This window comes from Mastacembelus armatus, chromosome 21 (genome assembly GCF_900324485.2).
Source record: "Mastacembelus armatus chromosome 21, fMasArm1.2, whole genome shotgun sequence".
NCBI classification, from domain to species: domain Eukaryota; kingdom Metazoa; phylum Chordata; class Actinopteri; order Synbranchiformes; family Mastacembelidae; genus Mastacembelus; species Mastacembelus armatus.
In genome coordinates this window covers 21,130,446-21,150,979 of record NC_046653.1, presented here as the reverse complement: position 1 = coordinate 21,150,979, position 20,534 = coordinate 21,130,446, and the positions used below count along the sequence as shown (strand labels likewise).

The 20,534-nt window shown below is 43.0% G+C and overlaps 1 protein-coding gene across 4 annotated transcripts in view; it reads right to left on the bottom strand.

Moving 5' to 3' along the window:
• The window catches only part of LOC113122888 (mitogen-activated protein kinase kinase kinase kinase 4), a 69,533-nt gene extending 52,096 nt beyond the window's left edge, over positions 1-17,437 (bottom strand). For 3 of the 4 annotated variants that reach the window (XM_026294532.1, XM_026294534.1, XM_026294535.1), the window contains exons 1-2: positions 17,173-17,437; positions 16,853-16,918 (exon numbers count right to left, since the gene is read on the bottom strand). In XM_026294532.1, coding sequence (XP_026150317.1) covers positions 16,853-16,918; positions 17,173-17,229 — 123 coding nt within the window. In that variant the 5' untranslated portion in view covers positions 17,230-17,437. Of the gene's footprint in view, positions 1-15,762; positions 15,785-16,852; positions 16,919-17,172 lie in introns of those variants that run through there. The other variant, XM_026294533.1, reaches the window with a different exon arrangement.
• Between the last annotated feature and the right edge of the window lie 3,097 nt (positions 17,438-20,534).

Sequence of the window (20,534 nt, the reverse complement as noted above, 5' to 3'; positions counted from 1 at the left end):
AGCAAGTTGTAATAAAAGAGAGCAGCTTTTTTTTTCAGCACAGGGAAAAGGGTGAGGCACGCTTAATTAAGACAGAGATGTTTTAACCACCAGTGAAAACATGCAGCTGAAAAAAGAAAAGCGGGTGGCGGGCGGGCACACAGGAAATTTTTGACCAAGGACTGGATAACACTGGGACTCTGTCTTTGTTCACCACTTTTCAGCTCTGACGAGTGGTAAAAAGGGAGAAACTGAGGCTGAGAAGCAAGTAGAGAGATACTAAACTCCACCAAAGGGCTTAGAGAAACAAATCAAATGTAGATATAATATAATGTAGAATGACATGTGATGAAACCTAAATCTCAACAAGGAATACAGATATTCTGCAGCTGGCACTGAAGCCCACTGGAGATGAGCTTCATTCGTACACATCAGAACCAATGAGAATAACAAAACAGAATACAGGATGACCCTTTAAAGAAGCCTTAAGGGAGAATATGTCAGACCTTAGGATTTATCAGAAAAGTCTGTAGCAACAGGAATGAAACACACAATTTTTTTTTTTTTTTTAAACTTTGGCCACTTCTGACAGAGTCCCAGTGTTTGGACAAATTTTATTTAAGAAGCTAAATAATGTTTAATTTTCACTTCTCCACCACTTTTCCTCCAATAAAATAAGCTCATCAGACTAAAAGTCTGACAGAAGCAGAGTTTGGAGTAAGTTCTATTTTCTTTTTTTAAATGCAAAGACAGAGCTGACTCTGTTACAACAAACCAACACAAAGGGGGTTTTCTGTATGGCAGCCCTTGTGATAACTATAAGGAAAGGTTGCCATGTCGATGCCAAAGGTCATGGTAATAATGGAGATAATTCCTCTCTTCAAAGCGTCCCTACATACCAACACATCAGCAAAGATGGATTTAAATAAAGAACATCTTACAGATATAGAACGGCCCTTAATTACCTGCAGGTTAGTGTCCAGACTTTCCACTGACAAATAATCACAGATGATGTTTTCATTTAAAAAGGTCCAGCATCGTGTCTGTAATTGGACTTGACAACTTCTTTGGCTGCACTAGTCTCATTCTGGCTCTGGCACTGGACAATGATGCATCAGTTCTCAATTATTCAAACATATTCAACAAGAACGCTACTTTCCAGAGGTTCAGTACAATGAAAAGGCCTTTGCAGAAATCTTAAGCAAAGAAACATATTTAAGCACCGCAGTGAAAACCTGCAATCATTGCCAAGGCACGGGGCAAAAACAGCCCAAAGTTCAGTTTTGTGGGTGAAAATGCTTCTTTAAAGCGCCATAGAGCTGCCACGCACAGAGCTGTGGGATTCACAGTAATTCAGTTGAAGCCTAAAGTCAACATTAGCAGCACAAATGCTGGCTCGCTCCTGAGTGAGCTGCACTGCTGGACGAGGGAGGCTGATTTGCCTCAGATTAGCTGTTAGCATAACACTGCTGGTGAATGAAGAACCACATGTCCAAGCACTGAGCGTGCTACTAAAACCAGACTACAGACAGAGACATACCCTCCTTTGGGTTTTCATTTCCCCCCCCAACCTGTCATTTTCTGAAAATAAAGAAAAACATAACATGCTGGAACACAATGAAAAACATGGGGGGAAAAAAAGAAAAAAAAGAAAAATCGACCCATGAAATGTTCCTACTAGAATATTGTGATTTTGTAAAGTAATTTTAGAAATGATGTAGAAGAAACAGAATCGAAATAAAATATTGCAAAATGTGGATCGAAACAAAACCGAGCAGCTTTTGTTGTCAGGTGAACATTTAGCTGGAGGTTATTCTAATTATAAATCACCTACTGACCTGGATTCTGCTCCACCCAACCTTTTCCTTCTGTCAACATCAACACACGACAACAGGCTGTTGGGCAGGAACAGTAGGCTGGAGTGTGTGTGTGTGTGTGTGTGTGTGTGTGTGTGTGTGTGTGTGTGTGTGTGAGAACAGCCACTGACTAAGTAGCATTAGCATGAATACACATAATGAAGACTTCTATGGTTCATTAGTTCCTCTATGACTATTTGTATGTGCAAATTCCCAACAAATTTTTTCCCCTTCAAGACATGAAACCATGCAGAGCAGCAGCCCCTCCTCCCTCTCAACATACTGACCCACAATTCAGCTCTGCTCCCGCGCTCTATAAATAGACAGAGATTTAACCTACAGCTAGGGAGAGAGGGAGGGACAGAAAAGGGCGGTGCACAGAGATAAAGAGGGACAAGCAGAGGCAAACGCGAGCAGAGAGGTTTTCAAGTTCCACCGTCAGGACTGATGCTCAAATATATCTGACTTGGTGAGTGATATCGTTCCTGCAGATGTAACTCATATGAGCTGCCATTGCTGATGAAAAGACCAGTAAATAATCCAAAGCCACTGGAAGTCACACCCATCTGTTCTCCAGACAAATTAGTGAGAGAGCAGCTTTTCTGTGGCCTTTCTGCTTCATTAGACAAGTGACTGCAGACACACAAACATTATAGGGAGGAGAAGACATCAGACAGCGTCCTCCGTCTTATAACAAACAGCAAAACCTAGAAGAACCCTCAGCACAGTGTCGTGAAAGAAAAGAGCAAGGTTAAAGAATGACGTGGCTGTCTGCAACTAATTAAAAGCTCCCAGTCTTCTATTAAGAAATGAGTTGGATGAATTATAGTTCAAATAAAGCTCGAATCACTGACCCTGTCAGAACGTTGCCTGATCAAAACTCTAAAATTGGCAGATTTTGTCTGACACCAAATAATCAGGTATATCTGATGATCAGCAAACACTGATCAGAAAAAAAAAACAAACATTGATCAGTCTGATCAGTTTTTTGTTCGGATTCAAATGTGGGTCTGAACATGAACACCTTGGCCATGATGTGGTTCAAATCACTGCAGCTTTAAATTACCTCACAGCTAAATCAACACTATCAACAATTAAGGTTTAGCGAGTAAAAAGTCTGCAGAAATCTCACATCTCCTTTTCTCTTTATCTTGACTAAATAAACATCCACTGTCACTCGTGTGAAGACAAATCAAAAGTTAAGATTTAAAAACCCTCCACCAGTCCGGCACTGGCAGGCCTGATGGTTTGTTTAGCCAGCAGGCCAGATTTTTGAAAATAGAAGTGGACAGGGGGCAAGAGAGAGAAGGAGGGATCGCAGTCCTCAGGTTTTCAGGTTTCCCCTCAGGTGGACTTTGCACCAGACTTGCATCATACACTCACCGTCTGAATGATGTCACCTGCCTGCTCGCTATTGTCCCGCCTCAACCAGCATGGCGTGACAACAGGACGGCACGGTGACCATCATCTCAGACAACAACAGCCGCCCTCCCTGCTGAAGGGCACTTCATCCAGACAGTGAGACCCAGACTGGCTGAGTCACTGTGTGTGTGTGTGTGTGTGTGTGTGTCGATGCAGGGAAGCAAATCCAAAAATGTCGTTGTTGATCATTTAGTGCCAGTTTTTGCTCTCTTCAAATCTGACCACAACTGCCCAGAGGAAAAACACCAAAATTTCCAATCCAGCTCAGAAACATATTATGACAAACAATCATTGACTTTATGCCAAAACAGGGAGTTTACTGAATCCTCAGAACAGTGGCATATTGACACACAATAATTTCCAAAGCACATTTGCTTGAAGATTGTTTTTTATTCTGACCCACAGTCAGAAACCCAGAGACATCCATCTAGTTGGACACATATAATTTATGGATTTGAACCAAAAGCGTCCAATGAAAATAAAACTCTTTACTGTTAAACTGATCAGACCCTGAAGCTGAAACCACATCTACATCTTTACTAGCACATAACACATGAAACATAATGTAGGTAAAACCTGACACCTATTACAGGTGGATCATTTTGTCCAGAGTGAGACAGATCAAACAGCACAGCGAGCGTCACTTGGCTATTAACACCTCCACTGAAAGGGTTAACCTCTTCCTGTCCGAGACCTGTAGTGCTCATCAGCTGAGTGGCCAAAAATAACCAGCAAACCCAGCATGCCTCAGAAGTCACCATGGGACCAAACAACTGGGTGGACACCAGGGGTGTGTTTTCATTGCATGGCAGATGAGGAAGAGGAGGAGGAGGTGTGACAGCAGTTACGTATAGATGGGACAAGAGACAGAAAGACAGAGCCAGTGCGATTACAGAGTGATTTCACTGCAGAGCAATGCCACAAAGATAAAAGAAACCCTAAACCCTTTAGTTCGACAGATTTACAGCATGTGTTGGTGTTGTGTGGGCAGAAAGATCCTCATTTATTTTGTTCTTTATGCCGCTGACACAGTGCCAGACTTCCATAGATGCCTTCACTGCTTCTAAATATGCAAACACACACGCACAATGCAGTGCACAATGCACACATATATATTTACCTTATAATCAAGGCAAGCTGATTTATAAAATCCAAAAATCTCAAGTTTGTCTCAGAAAGATAAGAAATCAGTTCAACACACAACAGCCTCTATCCTAAGACGTTCAATTTCTTCTATTAAAAAAAAAAAAAAAAAAAAAAAAGGCATGAAAAATATTCAACCCATTCTTTAAGACGCATATAATCCAAAGATCGGCAAATGTAGATACAAAAGAAATGAATTTGACCAAATGCATTTTGAGTTTAAACTCCAAAATAGACGCTATTGCAGAGAATGAGAACCCCAAGACAAATCTGGGTGAGGTCAAAGTTATTTCCAAAGAGAAGAGTAAACACACAGCCCAGCAATAGAGGTGATACTTCACTACAGCGACCACATGTCTGCAGAGACTTTCACACCATGTCCCTCACCCACTTGTCATGTTCCAATATGCTTTGTATTGCATATCTTTACATTGCAATAGACAGAACATGAACAGAACATGATCAATGTGAACCAGCACACAGTGTGTAGCTGGGTCGAACACACACTCAGTGTTATCTACAGGCATGCCCTGGCTTGTTTTTGAGGTTGGCAGAATGTCAGAGAGGTTTAAAGAGACAGAAAAGATTTAGTTACGGATCAAGTGTTTCCAAGTGTCTGAAGCTGATTCTTTCTGCAGCAGCTCACTGAACACTGAAAGCCTTCTGCAGCGTTTACCTGTTCTTTCTTACTGCAACGTCATCTGTAGCTCCAGAAGTGATGTGCTGATGCAGAACAAAGTCAGGATTTACTCCTCTGTGACATACAGCATTTTAGGAAACTACAGACTTTTTCTATTACTCAAACTGAAGCAGAGAAGGTGAACAGCTGGACTGATCAGAATATTTTACAGTGCAGCACTCTTAATAAATGCAGTAGATTTAAGCTGTCATAGTGTGTTTATATAAAACCTGTCCAAACACTACAGACACATATTTAACACTCCTCTCTTGTCCAATAACACTAGACAAAATACAAAAAGAGGATGGAAAATTTATTATTTCTCATCAGTTCTGCTGCCAAACATAATAAAACTGGTTGAATTATTATGATGTAGTCCTGGTGCAGCTATGTTTTTACAAAAAAAAAAAAAAATCTGTGATTAAAAAGACAAATATTAGACTGGTCTCAGACCAGCTTCTCTGCAGCATCCAACAACATTGCTTATTTTTCCAGATCTTCTCTTTTCCAGCAGAGTGCTACACTGCTAAACGCTTTCCAAACCCGTCTCCACGGCAACCTGGTGAACAGAGGATGGTTGGGGATGCTGGCGGGGGCACAGGCTGGTAGGAAAACAGTGGCAGGCGGGCCTAACTGTCACATCTGACCCCACAATGACCTGCTTACCAGCTGCTGTCAGCAAGCACCCAACAGCCAGACGCCCACAACCACCAAAAACAGGCTTCTTCACAGACCATGAGCTGCAACAACTGTCAGCGATGAGGTGAGTGTTTGTACGCAACGGTGGGAGAGACGCAAGCACAGAGCGAAGGACGAGGGTGTACAAACAACAGGACGCTCCATGTGTGTATTCTTTCAGTATTTTATGTATCTGTTCTGGAGGTATCGGTGTAGATACGGTGGGAAATTACAAGAGAAATGACACAGAACATGTAAACCATCATTTTATCATTTTATCCACACAGGTTTACTCGGTGCTAAGCTGAGCTACACTGGCTCCAGGGGAAAACAAAGTAAATTTGAAAAAATGTCAGCCTAGTCCTTTAACAACTCACAATCCGTTCCAGCGGCTTCGCCCTCCCTGCACGAGCAACCTCTGAAGTGTGTTTGAGTTTCTGTATCTGCCTGGTAACACAAACAGTATCGGACTAACGACAACACTGTCTGCAGTCGTGTGGTTCTTCCAAATGTCAGTACAGTGATGTTAAATCCCTCCATGTTCAGCTTAGATTATTTTCTGAATGGCTGTGGGAGGAGCTCCTCCGCTTATTGAAGCCTCTTAAATCCTGTCAACATCAAGTACAGCAGTGTCATCAATGCACATCCAGAGAATACAACACACCCTCAGGAAGGACAGGAATCACTGGAGAGAAATAAATCACTACTGCAGCAGAGGATTCATGTTCAAAATGGTATTTCTAGTTGTAACTCTCTTCTTGACTGCAGCCTCTATGTGCTTTCAAACCCCTCAGGACTCATGGGAGGTTGCACAGAGTCTGCCCGGCTACAGGAGGAAGTGCTTTGAGAAACTCTGGCCCAATCACAGGCCTGGGTTCTGGTCAGCTGGCTGGGTCTCATCACCGCGGTCCAATCAGGGTTTGTAGTCAGGTGACAGCTCAGACCGGCTCACAGTGTTTTCAAGCAGATGAAAACAAAAGCTAATGAGGCTGCGAGTCGTCCCAGCCAGCTGCCTCGCTGTGAGGACGCCTGAAAGGAGCCACAGAGCGCCATGAAAGAAAAGCAGGATTTATTATCTCTGCAGCAACAAGTGTGAAAGAAAGTTCACATTTGCACTGACTTCTTTCTAAAATCTAAGACTTGAGTGGTTACTATTTTTATTTTTGACATTTTTTCAATCAAAAATATCAACCACTGTTCAGTTTAGGATTTGTTGCTATTCTGTTTTATCATATTAAATGTATTAAGTTTGTGTTAGTTCTACATTTCATGAACTAATTCTAATGAACTGAAAAACATATTTACCAGGTGAATTTAGGAAAATCATCGCTTCTTGCAGGCTAATCTAAACTTACCTTTCCAATGCTACTAGGCTATTTTTTTTATTAATGCGAGCTTTACTTTGTAGGTCACATTGAGATGGTAACAAAAATGTCTGCCCTGCATCCACAGGCCTAAAACTAATGTAGAATAAAAATACTGCAAGGTAACAGTTCCACGACAGTCAGCAACCATGTGTTTATTCAGTTTGAAGAGTGGAAGCAGAGACAGATGAGCAGTGTAGCTGCATGAGCGGCTCACTGACCACTCACAAGTAGTTTCAGGTTGTAGCCTGGGACCAAGAGACAAACTTAGTTCAGCATTCTTCTCTCCAAGACGTCCCCTTAAGCTTGTACCCAGGACAAACAGCTCCCCCCACCCAATAGCAGCTTTGTTTTCCCTCTCCAGATGGCCACCCATACAGTAACCCCCCACCCAAAACCAGCCATTACCCCTCTGCCCCTGCCCCCGTCCAACACACACACACACACACACACACACACACACACACACACACACACACACACACACAGTCCACCATGTCCACCCATTTAAACCACAGAAGCTCAGACAGGCCAACAACTGTCATTAAGATCCTCAACCAGACCCTGAGAGTTATCTGACATGTGTAGGGTTTGGGGGGGGGGGGCTATAATACACCAACACTGGGTGAGGGACACTGGGTTGTGCCTGTACGTGGTGGGTCAGTTAATCCAACGCTCATTCAGTTGAGTATCTAGCCAGAGCCAGATTCACTGGCTGAAGACCAAAGCAAAAGAAGAAATTTCTTCTCCAAGTGTCACTGATCTCCTTTACTACACTGTGCTGGATTCAACAAATCATTGTGATCCAACTATTTAAGGTATGAACTCCACCAACTGTACATTTCAGCCATAAATGGAGAAAGTTTTCACCCTGCAGCCTGAGCAATGACACTGTGTCTGTTTCGTTCTGGTTTTACATAAAACACACATTGCAATTCAAACTCTAGTGCTGTGGACACAGTTTCACAGAAGGAAAGGTGACAAAGCCGCTGCAATCCTTGGGCCTGCGTTGGTGTCGCACCGACACAGGCTATAACTAATGGTAATAAACCACCAAGGAAAGAATAAGGGATGGGCGACAAACACAGTCAAAGCCACAGGCAACAGAGAGGCTTTCATTGGGCTTTATCAGACAGGAGCAGGTCACAGACGACTGAATGAAGGGGCCGTTGTACACAACCCCAGCTAGTGCTGTGGAAAATCAATAAGGGCGGAGCCCTGGAGGAAAAAGAGGGAGAAGCATGAAACCCACTGAAAACTATTGGACACGTGTGACTGACGCTGTGACCTTGGAAATAAACTGTGTGTCTGTATGTGCATCTCTGTGACCATGTAGCTGATCTCAAATCCAAGAATGGGCCAAAACTCTAAGACTCTTTATGGATACAAGCTATGAAAACACTTCATAAAGGCTTTTGCATCTGCTGGATCTTCCCACTGTCCTGCTACATATTATCATCACTCTTAAAAATCACTGCAAACAGACTAGAACACTACTGCAGCAGACCTATCTTCAACCTTGGGTACGGTTATATCTTAAATCTTAAAAGCAGAAGCTGGACTCGTGTACATGCACTTGTATTGTATCTGCCAAATTCCAAAAGTTCCTTCTTTCTAACTCTGGTGTGAAGGTTTAACTGTCATGGTGCCAGACTGCCATGTGGTTTAAAGTGCCTCCAGATAAAAAAAAACAATGAGCCACATCTAAAAAAAAAAATCATCTTTAGGAGTTTCCTCTTGGACCAGATGATGGTTTACATTAGAGCTGAGCTGTAACAATCTGAAACTACAGATTTAAGATTATTTTAGTCCTTTTTAGATTGTGAACATTGGATATTTCATTAAATTGACTTCATGTCCTGACACTTGTTCAAACTGTTGTAGTTTAAGCTCTTTAACCTCATTTTGTTAGTTGTTTTCTCCGTCTGGACTTTAGTTTTGGTCACATGGACCCTGAGCATTTAGAGGATGTGTCTCATCAGTAGCACGAACGATACCAGGGAAATGATAAGTAAGCTCAGACAACTGGAACCCAAAACTATAGGAACTTCACACTCTCAACAATTACCAGTTCTGATAGGTGAAACTACTGAAAAAGGATGGATCAGTGTGACTGCATGCGATAAGAGATGTTTGTCCATAACAGGAGACAGAATCACCTTAAAGAACTACAAATCACCTTTATTTTATGGTACACAAAGCTCCTTTCAGGCACACGTATCCATACAAAGGCACCAAGAAAGGCAGTTTAAACTAGAACAACATAACGCAGCATCACCAGCCGAACCAGGAGAAACAGTGGATGTTTCAGAAGCAGAGAAAGAATCAATCCTGAAAGTCAGAAGAGGTTTAGGACTGATTCTCCTGAAAATAACCAAATTATACTACTGTCGGGCTTTTAAAAAAAGTCAGTGTTGGAATATTTGAGTTACTGTCTGATGCAGAATGAGACACGAGGAACCAGAAGAAGACAGACAGAGGGAAGAAGAGGAAGCACACATGAAAAGACGAGTAAGGGGAAGGAAAAAAGAGGAAGCAGAAATCACCGGACAGGCAGGTTGGGATATAAAAATCTAAAGGCTGACATCACTCAGCTGACACAAAGGAGTTTCATGTTTAAATACTGGAAGGTTTGACAACCAGCTCTCACAGCAAGACTCCAAATAAAAATACAGTAAACGCTCTTATTTTTGTTTCTTGTTCCTTTGAGAAAATAACCCAGCGACTCCTCGGAGAACAGACAGAGAAGGATCCAGCTAATTCTCTCTGCTACAACAACAAGCCATCTGTCTGCACCGTCTGCATGCATCCATCGCTCCACCCAGCACCACAGTAACACATAACGTAGATGATGAGCACTAAATAACAACCAATAAAGAAGCCAACAGAATCCGAAACAATAAACATGAGCAATGTGTTCATTTGAGATTTTACAGAGCAGTGTCAGTAGCACAGATAAGCAGCTGATGTTGCTGTCTGGACTTTTTGATTCTGTTTTTATTTTCTAGTGATGAAATAGAAGAGAACGGCTGATTGGATGCTACAGCTGTGACATGCAGTCCAAACCACGAAGATATTCAATCTACTATCACATAACCAGAGAAAAGTCAGCAGCAAATCTTCCTATTTGAGAAGACAGAATCAGTGACTCTCATTGGTGCTGGATAAAGAAAAAATATCAAACTGTTCAGCTAATTCAAGAGTCATGTGATACCCGATGGCATTATACACACTTGAATGTCTGGTTTAACTCGACATACCAGGGACACAAAACACCAAACGCAGCTCATGACATACAAATCTGAGCCATTATATCAGGAACTTAAAAAAAAAACCAATGTAAATGCTACTCAATCGTCTCTCATGCCCAAAGACTTTTCCTCCACTGCTTTATCCCACCTCTCCTTCCTCTCTCCAGCCTGACCCTTGCATTCCTCACTGAGGACGGGCTGTAAATGACTGGAAAAGGGTTTTTTTTTTTTTATCCGACTCCAGTTAGATTCAGGACAGGGTCTTAATGCACGGGTGGGATGGACAGAGGAGGAAGGAGGGAAGCAAAGAAAGAACTCTTCTTGTCTGCAAAACTCAGGTTTAACTCTGATGAACCTCTGCAGCTGAGACTTTAACTTGCTGTGTCATGTTTTTTTGTCACAACACCCCCTCCCTCCCCCCTCTCTCTCTGTGCTGTCACACTATCATACTTCCTGTTTAATAAACTATGCATCCAGGAAGTGTTTCGTCAGAAGTAAAATCAAGAAAATAAAAGGTGACTAGTGAGGAGTCTCAATTTAACAGCAATAATCATCTGTTGAGACCTTATGATCAATGCACCAGTGAAACAATTAAGTCATTTATAAATCAAAAACTGAAATAAATATCAGGGTCTGTTTCCACCTGAGCTAAAAGGTGCTTCTTACTGCAAATAAAATGTGTCACGAGGATTTCAAGTATGAAACAAAAGACAGACCATCCTGCTGCAGATGCACGAACGTACCCGCAGGGAATCACAGCAGCAGCAGCAGCAGCAGCAGCAGCAGACAGTGCATCAGTCCACGCAGTGAGCATCAAAGAACGTGACCCAGATACGGTCTACGGCTCTCTGGCTTATTTTTAGCTTTAGCTGCAGCTAGCAGGCAGAGCTGGTCAACACTAACAGGCTCATTAACATCAGTGTGAAGAATGTCACCTTAGAGTATCATATAAAAAACTTTATTATCACCTCTATAATTACTTATTGATAGCTATTGCTCTTCCATGTGCTATAAATTGAAAGGATCATCTTTGTTCCAGTACCCTTAGCAGTTAAACATCTTATACTGCAGTTGTACTGGTAGTACTATGACTGCATTTAACATGTACTTTTCTTACTCAGCTCATCAAGACTAATAAACTGGATTAATAAGTGAGTCTATAATTGTGTATTAATGTTGTAAACAGACACCAAAAGCAGTTACCACTGTAAAAACACCATCAGATGAAAAGGTTGAACAGCACTGATCAAATTTAAAATACTTCCAACTTCAACAGCTCAGAGCTTTTAAAGCTGCGTCTGAAGAATGAAGCCAACTGAGGAGATCACTCTGGGTGTTCGTGCAGCTTTCAGTATTTCTTCATCAAGCCTGAAAACAACGATAAGGAGCCACCCTGGTTGGGAACACAAAACAGCACAACTTCTCTATCGTAAGTCGTGACACACTCAGGTTCCTGTTGCTGCTATCAGCGGCACAGCTTCCACTTCTTCTGTGTGGAAAGGTCACAGCAGATAACAGTTGTTCTGAGTTAAAGAAAAGCTTGTGGTGGAGGTGCAGCTTGCTTTATTGCGGCTGCTGCTGTGCTTCACTTCCTGTGCTGTGAAAGGTCACAGCAGACATGGCGAACATTCCAGTTTGAATAGCCGGAAGGTCGGTGAGCCAGCTTTGCATGAGTCTATTCCTTCTGACAGCTTTGTAGTTCCTTCATTTTACAGAGCGGGGGGATGACCTACATATAGGTCCCCATAGAAATGGAATAAGTAGAAACAGATATTTAAGAGGAACGTAAGATTATATAGAAATATTAACATTTAAGTGTTTGCAACCAGAGCAAAACACAAAGTGAAATATAACATGATGAATTTAGAAAAATGAGAAAAATCAAGTCACTGCATGTCCAGTATTTAAGGTAAGGGTCGACTGTCCTGTTGTACTGGCCTACTGTCCTAAACCTAATGTGTGGACTGTCAACCTGCACTTCACCAACCACCTTCAGCTGCAGATGTGGAGTCACAGGAGGACGGTGTGAGGTAGAAACCTCATGATATGTGCACTCAGACACGTAATCATCTCACACAGCTGCTGCCTGTTCAGTAAAATTCTGCAGGGATCTGTTCCACTGATGGAGGGGAAGGCCACACCGAGCTTCACTTTGTCAGCAAGAGAAAAAACAAAACACTGTTCCTGTTACATCAGGATGAAGAAGACAAACTGCTTTTTACCTGTGTGTTCAGAACATCAAGCATTTGATTTTATATGACTGTAAATAAAGACATTTGGTTTTTAGGCCAGAGTTTAGAGCATTTTGCACACAGGGCCTTGTACTCTAGCTAAACTGATTCATTAGTCAATAACGCAACTAATATTGAGTTTGCAATTCTACAGACTTCTCAAGACTTTTCCTGCCAGCAGCCGATTACGTGATACGGCTCCCTGGCAGTTAAAAGCTGAAGTTCCTATGAAGTCAACCACCATAAATCAGCAGCGTTTGGTCTCAGACGAATAAATCACCAATTACCAATTCAAGAATAAAAAAAATAAATAAATAATCAGCTGATGGGTTTTGGTCACGTTCAGTTCTTCAGGTAAAAATGTTAAAGCACTGCACAGAGAGCAGCCTGGTGTTGATGTTTTACATCCTCTAACCTGAAAGGTTAACGGGCCGAAGATTTGTTTTAAAGAGAGCATCTGAGCAGACACAGCCTCCATCAACAGGGCACAATATCCCACAGTCGTAAACTACAAGAAGACTCCAGAGAAATCCTCACACAGCGCTGATACAGCAGGTTAGGGAACTAGGATTACAGGAGAGTGCATCAGTGCCTAGTTACAGCCCTGCAATGGTTTAATATTCCTTATTGCTGAGCATGAGATAATGAAATTCATCTTGACATTAACAATATTCCCACTAATTGCATTTCGAAACCCCATATCAGGATTTAAACTGTTTGTCCTGTTGTCATTGTCCAGACTGCTGAGACATTTCTTGATGATACATGAACGAGCGACAGGAACAGGGTCGTGGTTTTTTTTTGTTTTTTATCTGGCCATCACAGCAAAGCCACCAACTTCTCCCTGCACTGATGACTTCCGCTGTTTCGCTACTTCCTCACAAACATCCACTCACTCGCTGCCAACACCCACAACAGGCGGCTAACACAAGAAATCTGAGTTTGATTTCTTTGCACATCTTGGGACACCTTATATCCTTGAAGGCAGCACGTCTCAGCGAGGCCGAAACAGTTACAGCTGCAAATTGAAGGAGAAAAGTCTGAAACTCAGCAAGTCACAAATGGGTTAAACCATTTCCTCAGAGGGGGGATTCCCAGTCCCACATGCAGAGTGTGGTCTTACCCCAGAGTTTAAAAAAAAAAACAGTTCTGCCTTGTTATTCAGCTCTGATTTAATTTTTACTCTAGAGGCCCCACTGTTTTCACGGAAACACAAACACTGTACTCTGAGTGCTCTCAGCTCCTGTTAATGAAGCTGAAGTTATACTCTGTCATGTTTTTGTCTTCTGTCACATTTAGAGGTGACGTTTTCTTCTTGATGTCCTTATGATACAAAACCACTGATTTTCCACACTGCAGACATTTTCCTAACAAACTAACGTTTTCACAATGAAACTTTTTGCAATTAGATATATCAGATAAATTAATGCATTTTCTAGAAATACTATTTTTGATCAGAAGAATCACGACACATGCAGGTTTTGAAATGGCACGAAAAATAAAAGGAAATACACTGAAACATAATGGTTGTTGTTTGGTGACCAGCCGGATGTCTGAGAAGGTCTAAAATGTACTTTTCCAGGACATATCCTGGTCCTCCAGCACTTTTTTTACCAACTAAACAAAAAACACTAAGGGTGAGTGCTTCTCTCTCTTTTGTATTTCCTCTTTTTCCTGCCTCTCCTGATCCCCTTAACCCCCTTCTGTTTTATTTTTCCATTCCAACAGCTGTTGTCAGTGCACACAGCTGCAACAAGCCTTAGTCAGTCACTCTCTGCAGCTATTCGCTCGCCTGGGAAGTCCAACCAATCACCACAGCGTAGAGGATCAAATGCACATGTGCTGACCCAAACACACACACGCACACACACACACACGCGTTTTTGGGTCAGATGTTTGCGAGGCATGCAGTGCAGAAAGGGGGATTAAAAAAAACAAAAACAAAAAAAAAAAAACCACACATGGCCATGATTCACCAAATCCTGAGGAACTAAACTCAAAATGTCAAGGTTAATTTGTGTTGCAGTGCGTCTGAGCAATTCCACAACCACTTGTCCTCTGCTTTAATGAAACATTTACAGCCACCACCACCATCCCCTGAGCCTCTCTCACACTCACACACTCACACACACACACACACACAAAAATAAAACTAAAAAAGACCCAACACACCCACTCAGCTGTCATTGTGCTTAATTACGACGAGATGCTTCACTGTACACACCGTCAGGTAACGGCAAGGCAGGCATTCAGGGGCCCACCTCCAGGCCTCTCTGTCCATGACTGTAACGCCTGATTCACAATGACACTTGTCTTAATACTAACCCTCAGAGGCAGAGCTGGAGACACAGTAGACCTTGAGATTGTACTGTAGACACTTTCACTCTTTTGTGCACATATGTAAAACAAGCTTCTGAGCCTCTGTGGAAACATGGCAGAGTTTCGGTGTCAACACACTCCTGGAAATTTATTAGAATAACTACAATCGTCAGGTGACAGAAAGACTTAATAACTGTGGTGTGTATGAGCTCTCAGCTCAGTGACGTCCAACGATGATTCAACATCTTAGGTCCTAAATTTGTTGGAGCCATTAATCCTCATGAGCTGTGCTTCCTCGAACTGCACTGTGAGGCCGAAAATGGCTGCACATATATATTTCATGATTTCCTGACTGACGCTATATTGTTGTTAGGTACTTTGTGTGTTGTTAACCATAAAGCTCAGCCTATTGCAAAAGCAATGGCTAATGTATGTGACACAACACTCAGAATAAAGCTCACAATACACCTTCAACGTATCATCTGTCCATGTCCAGCAGGACAAACCTGAGACTGTTCGACCACATAGAGGTGAACATGGACACAGACACCCAGAAATGTAGCACAGACGTGTCAGAACTTGCTAATGTTTAATGTACAACGCCAACTCTAAGCAGTTTCCACTCGTCATACTGGGAGGATTTTAAAATGCACATCGGGGCACAGAAACTGGCAGCAGCAGTGGAAACAGTGTGAGGATGAAGCTTTCTCATTTACAGATCTTGCTCCCACAGTGCTGACTTGTCTCCAGGTGTGTGCACCTCCAGCCCAGCCACACAGATGCAGTAGTCTTCAATGATAGTTGGTGTATTTAGCCGTACATACAAAAGCTAAAATTTACCCTGTTGGACTGGATTCAGACCAGATTGGAACTGGTTAGCCCGATCGCTGTAACGCAACAGAGAAAACAAAAAGAGAAAGCACAGGGTTTTATTTTCCAGCCACAAGCACGTGGTCAGTGAAAGTGTGACAGCTTTCAGGGGCAGTTTGTGGTGCACAAACGAGTATAAGTGGTGCTGATGGTGTGCATGCCTGCAAGTCAGAACCATGGGAATATTACCCATTTCTGCCTTCTGTCTCACATGACATGACTCCAAACAAACCAGTGTGAAGAAACATACAAGCTCTGCTAAAGAGCAGTGACATGGCTTCAATAGGCCGCATATGAGGAGCCTGAGGAGGAGCCTGAGGAGGAGCCTGGGCAGGTCCAGCAGCTCGGACTCTTCTGCTCTACTATTATTTCTACCAGGCAACAGCAGGATGCTGTCGCTGCTCATCTCTGACGGAGCAGCAGAGGAGGAAGTATGGGCTGCAGGGGATCCGGGTCTCCATCACACGCTTTTTACCATATGCGTGCGTGCGTGCGTGTCAGTGTGTGATGGGATGAGCAGGCCTATCCCCATTAATGCAGCACTCCGGCAAAAGGCCTGCTGGGCACTGGTCTGCACAAATGCGCATTGAAACACCGCCCACCCAATGGCGTACGAGTCGGTCAGCGTGGCGGACGCTGTCACGCACGGATGGGGTTGGTCTGATCGGTGAAATCGGCAAAACAACGCGTGTGGTGTGCGGGAACAGGCCAATGTACCGGGGTGTGGATGAGAAGAGGAGGCGGGGAGGACGAACCACTCCGGGACTAAAATAGATGCACAGGAATGATGTTTGCATCGCTCCAATGAAATGTTGAATGGATGTGAAGCAGCGAGAGGCCAGAATGTTATTTATCTGAGAGATAATCCAGTCCAGACCGCACCGGGTCCCAAATCAAGGAGCTGGGGGGGTGGGGTATAATAAACGTGTTCCTGGGACCGTGAGAGGAAAAAATACATAAATGCGTGTTTGTGCTTCAGTTTCCGCCCGTTTGTTCTCTCGGTTTAACACACACACACACACACACACACACACACACAGGGATGGAGGCTCACACCAACCTTGTAGACTTGTCCATAGGTGCCGTTTCCGACGACTTCCACCAACTCGAAAATCCCAGCAGGATCCTGGGAGACACAAAAGGACAAAAATCAATCGACCGGATTCATTTATTCCCTACAATAAATACAAGTAGGTTCGTTCGATGCAAGAGCCGGCTGCGCCCGGTTTGCCGGCCTCCCGTGTTAGCGGATATTAGACAAAGAAAAGCCACCGCAGGGCTGTGTCAACTACAGCACTTCTTACTGCCTGCTTGTGCTCTTATTTCTAAACACGAGCAGACCATTTGCACTGCAGAGACGGCGATGAGACGCGCACTCACCCTCAGGGATGCCAGGTCTATATCCACCAGACTTTTAGCCGGAGAGTCGTTCGCCATTTTCGTAAAAAACTGTGATATTTCTGCGGAATAACGGCGCGTTTAAAGTCTCCTTCAGGCGAACGACGTGTGTCTCATCCTCCTGTGGTTGTATTTTAAATCCTGCTGGTGATATTTTCTGTCCAAAGCGCGTTTTTCCCTCTTTGTAATCCCAAACAGACGCTCCGCCGCTGCTACATACCGACCTACTGCCGGAGCCGAGCCTGCTGTGCCCCGCTATCTCTCCTGTACTCTCCGCCCTCTCTCACTGGGTCTCTATGTCTCTCTCCCCGCCTCTCTCTCTTCACTCTCCGCCCCCCCTCTGCCCCTCCAACAGAGGCAGAGAAAGAGTTTTTGGGGCCCTGAGCAGAAATTGATTTGCCCCCTCAAACCTCAAAGAGGGACCTGCAGTCCTTAATCCTTAACACTGGTCATCGGCAATTTTAGTCCCAGATCCATCAGACCCCAGACATGGATTATAAAAGAACAGGCCCCTGACGTAACAGGGTCATTTAGGTCATTTTCATTCCTTGTAGTTATTTTTTGCGTCTTTGTGGTAACTGATTTTATTTTGTTTGTCAACAACATGATTTTGCATCTTTTATTTATTTATTATTTTCACTCATTTTGTGTTTCATTGACTTTCTAAGATGAAACATTAACGGCCACTTTAAACGCTCTGATCCTTTGGGCCCTGGACTTGTGCCGTGTCCCCCGACCAATTTTAGAATCCGGCCCAATCGATCGTCACCTGATCGATCTCTATCCAACACTCAGATGAATCTCTGGTGCGAAGAGAACTATGAAGACAACATTTACAAATCCAGCGTTGTATTTCAATATTTGAGTGGACTGCAGTATGAATTCTGAAGTGGGTTTAATGTTTTACAGTTTATTTATAGTAACATTTCTTCTTCACGTCTCCTTCTCCCTCAGCCTTTGTATCAGCCCCTGTGTCTCCATCAGACAGAACAATTAGAGCATGTGAAATGGAAACAGTGATAAATATTTCAGCACCACTATCACTGCTGTGCTGCTCTGTTGGAGAGGCATGATTTCCAGACAGGCTGCGTTATGTCCTGCTGCCATCATCTTTACCTGACGTCTGTCACTGCTTATAATAAAAACCACTAACATGAAGAACATGCTCACAACAGATCGTGTGATGGGGTTAGTTACAGTCATGGGAGTGGAGCTGTGGACGAAAACCAGTGTCACTCAACCACTTTGCTCCAGTAAATTGCAGCTCAGTGTGAATGCACAGCACATTTCCACTAGTTCCATTCAATTCAATTTATTTGTATAGCACTAAATCATAATAAAAATCATGTCAAGGCACTTTACAAAAAAAAAAAAAAACCCAACAAATCCCTTATGAGCAAGAACATGGTGACAGTGGAGAGGAAAAACTCCCTTTAACGGAAAAAAAAAACCTCCAGCAGAACCGGGCTCAGTTTGGGGCGACCCTCGGCCTCGACCGGTTGGGGTGAGTGGATAGAGCAGAGAGAAAAGAGCAGCTCTCAACTCAGTCCATCTACTGCCACACTATCACAGAGGGCTTTGCTATTGCATGTCAATGATGCTGCTAATCTTGGTGCTAAAACTTATTTTACTGCCTGATTCACTTTCCGTGACACATATAGAACTGAAACCACCCGACTCGAGAGCTGGACGTTCACACACCTGATTGTCGACATCATTTTAGAGACAGGAAGTACACAAACAAATGTTTTTGCAAAGGGACATTAAAGAACAAACAAAGTTCACACATTCAGCAAATAGTTGACGAGAGCAAACACTAACAAAACAAGAAGAAAACAAAAATTGCAAAATGATGAAGCAAAGTTAAGTATGAGGCCATCATTGTTTTATAAATGTTGAGGATGGACAAAGTGTAGGGCACCGCTCTCCAAGTTGTGCTGAACAAACCCACATCCATGAATCCGCACCTCCGAGGTGGACGGTGTGTGTTAGCATCCTTTTGTCAAGTGTCTCTGTGATGGATGTAAACATCATGGCCCAAGAAGCACTGCTGTCAGTCACAAATAGAAATGTCTCATGAAAGCCCTGACACACACACACACACACACACACATTACAGCACAATCCATTATCCTTGTGTCCACTTCTTCTTTCTTTTCTAATTCCATCATGTGCAGTCACGTTTGAACAATTCAGTCAGTAATGTTTGGTTGTGTTTGACGTGGAACTACTTCCTGTTTTTTGCTCAGTGTGTGTGTGTGTCACTGCTAAAGAGTTGCATCAGAAAGTTGAGGAGGCATTTGCTGAAACTGTGTCCACACAGCGCTCTGTCAGCGTTTCTCCAGACCAACAGAAGAAACACGTTTAACATGAAACTGACATCTACCAACATCTGTTCTGCTACTGATCCCACCGAGACCAGGCATGTTTGGAAACAGGTAAAAATATCTTAAGACTAATTTCATCCTTGAGACTCCTAATTCATGTTGTTGCTACCTAATATGTGGTTTTATTGATTAAGAGGTTAAATGTGTTTCTCCTCAGGATGGAATTGGAGGAAACGCCATGCGGTCATTAAAATATAAAGACTTTCCCGCCTGAACCGTGAATGTGTTCAGAAAGTGGCATGATGTGATCTTTATAAGATATCGTATGTGTTGTGTTTCTGTTCTAACAGTCCTGCTAGAGATGTATGTGTGTATCCTTGCAAAAGTAAAAAAAAAACAAAAAACAAAAACAAACTTCTTAGTGTTCCCTAAAAGCCCTGCAAGTTCTGGAGGATCAAGAGAAGATCCCTGACGAGACCTGCCCTGATAAGTGTGAAACAGTAAAAGTGTTGTACTAATTTGTAGATATACAATGATAGAGCTTAACATACATAGTGTACTTTGCTGATGGTTTGGCTTTATCAATGCCCTGCAATTCACCTTACCTGCTATTTCTCTAACAAACACTGCCCCCTTGTGGCCACAGCAGCGCTGCAACAGCCATAGAAGAAAAAGGCAAAATCTCCACCCAGCAGCAGTCACACTGTGCAGGCTTAATAAAACAGTCAGTGGCACAGCCTGAGAGGAGAAAACACAAGATGTTTATTGTCTGGACTCCAGGGCTTTATAAAGACACCAGCCAAGACTGCAACCTCACCTGCAGCAGTCCGCTCAGTGTTTTGCCTTCCTGCTCACCTGTTAAACCATAAAAGGCAAACTACGCCTGTTTCTCTCTGAGGATTCAGATGTTCTCATATCTCTGTAAGATCCGTGATGTACCTGGACCTGTCCACCCATACAGCACATTTCTCATCAGTAACAAAACCTGCCATCAACATAATAGCCACTATAATGTTT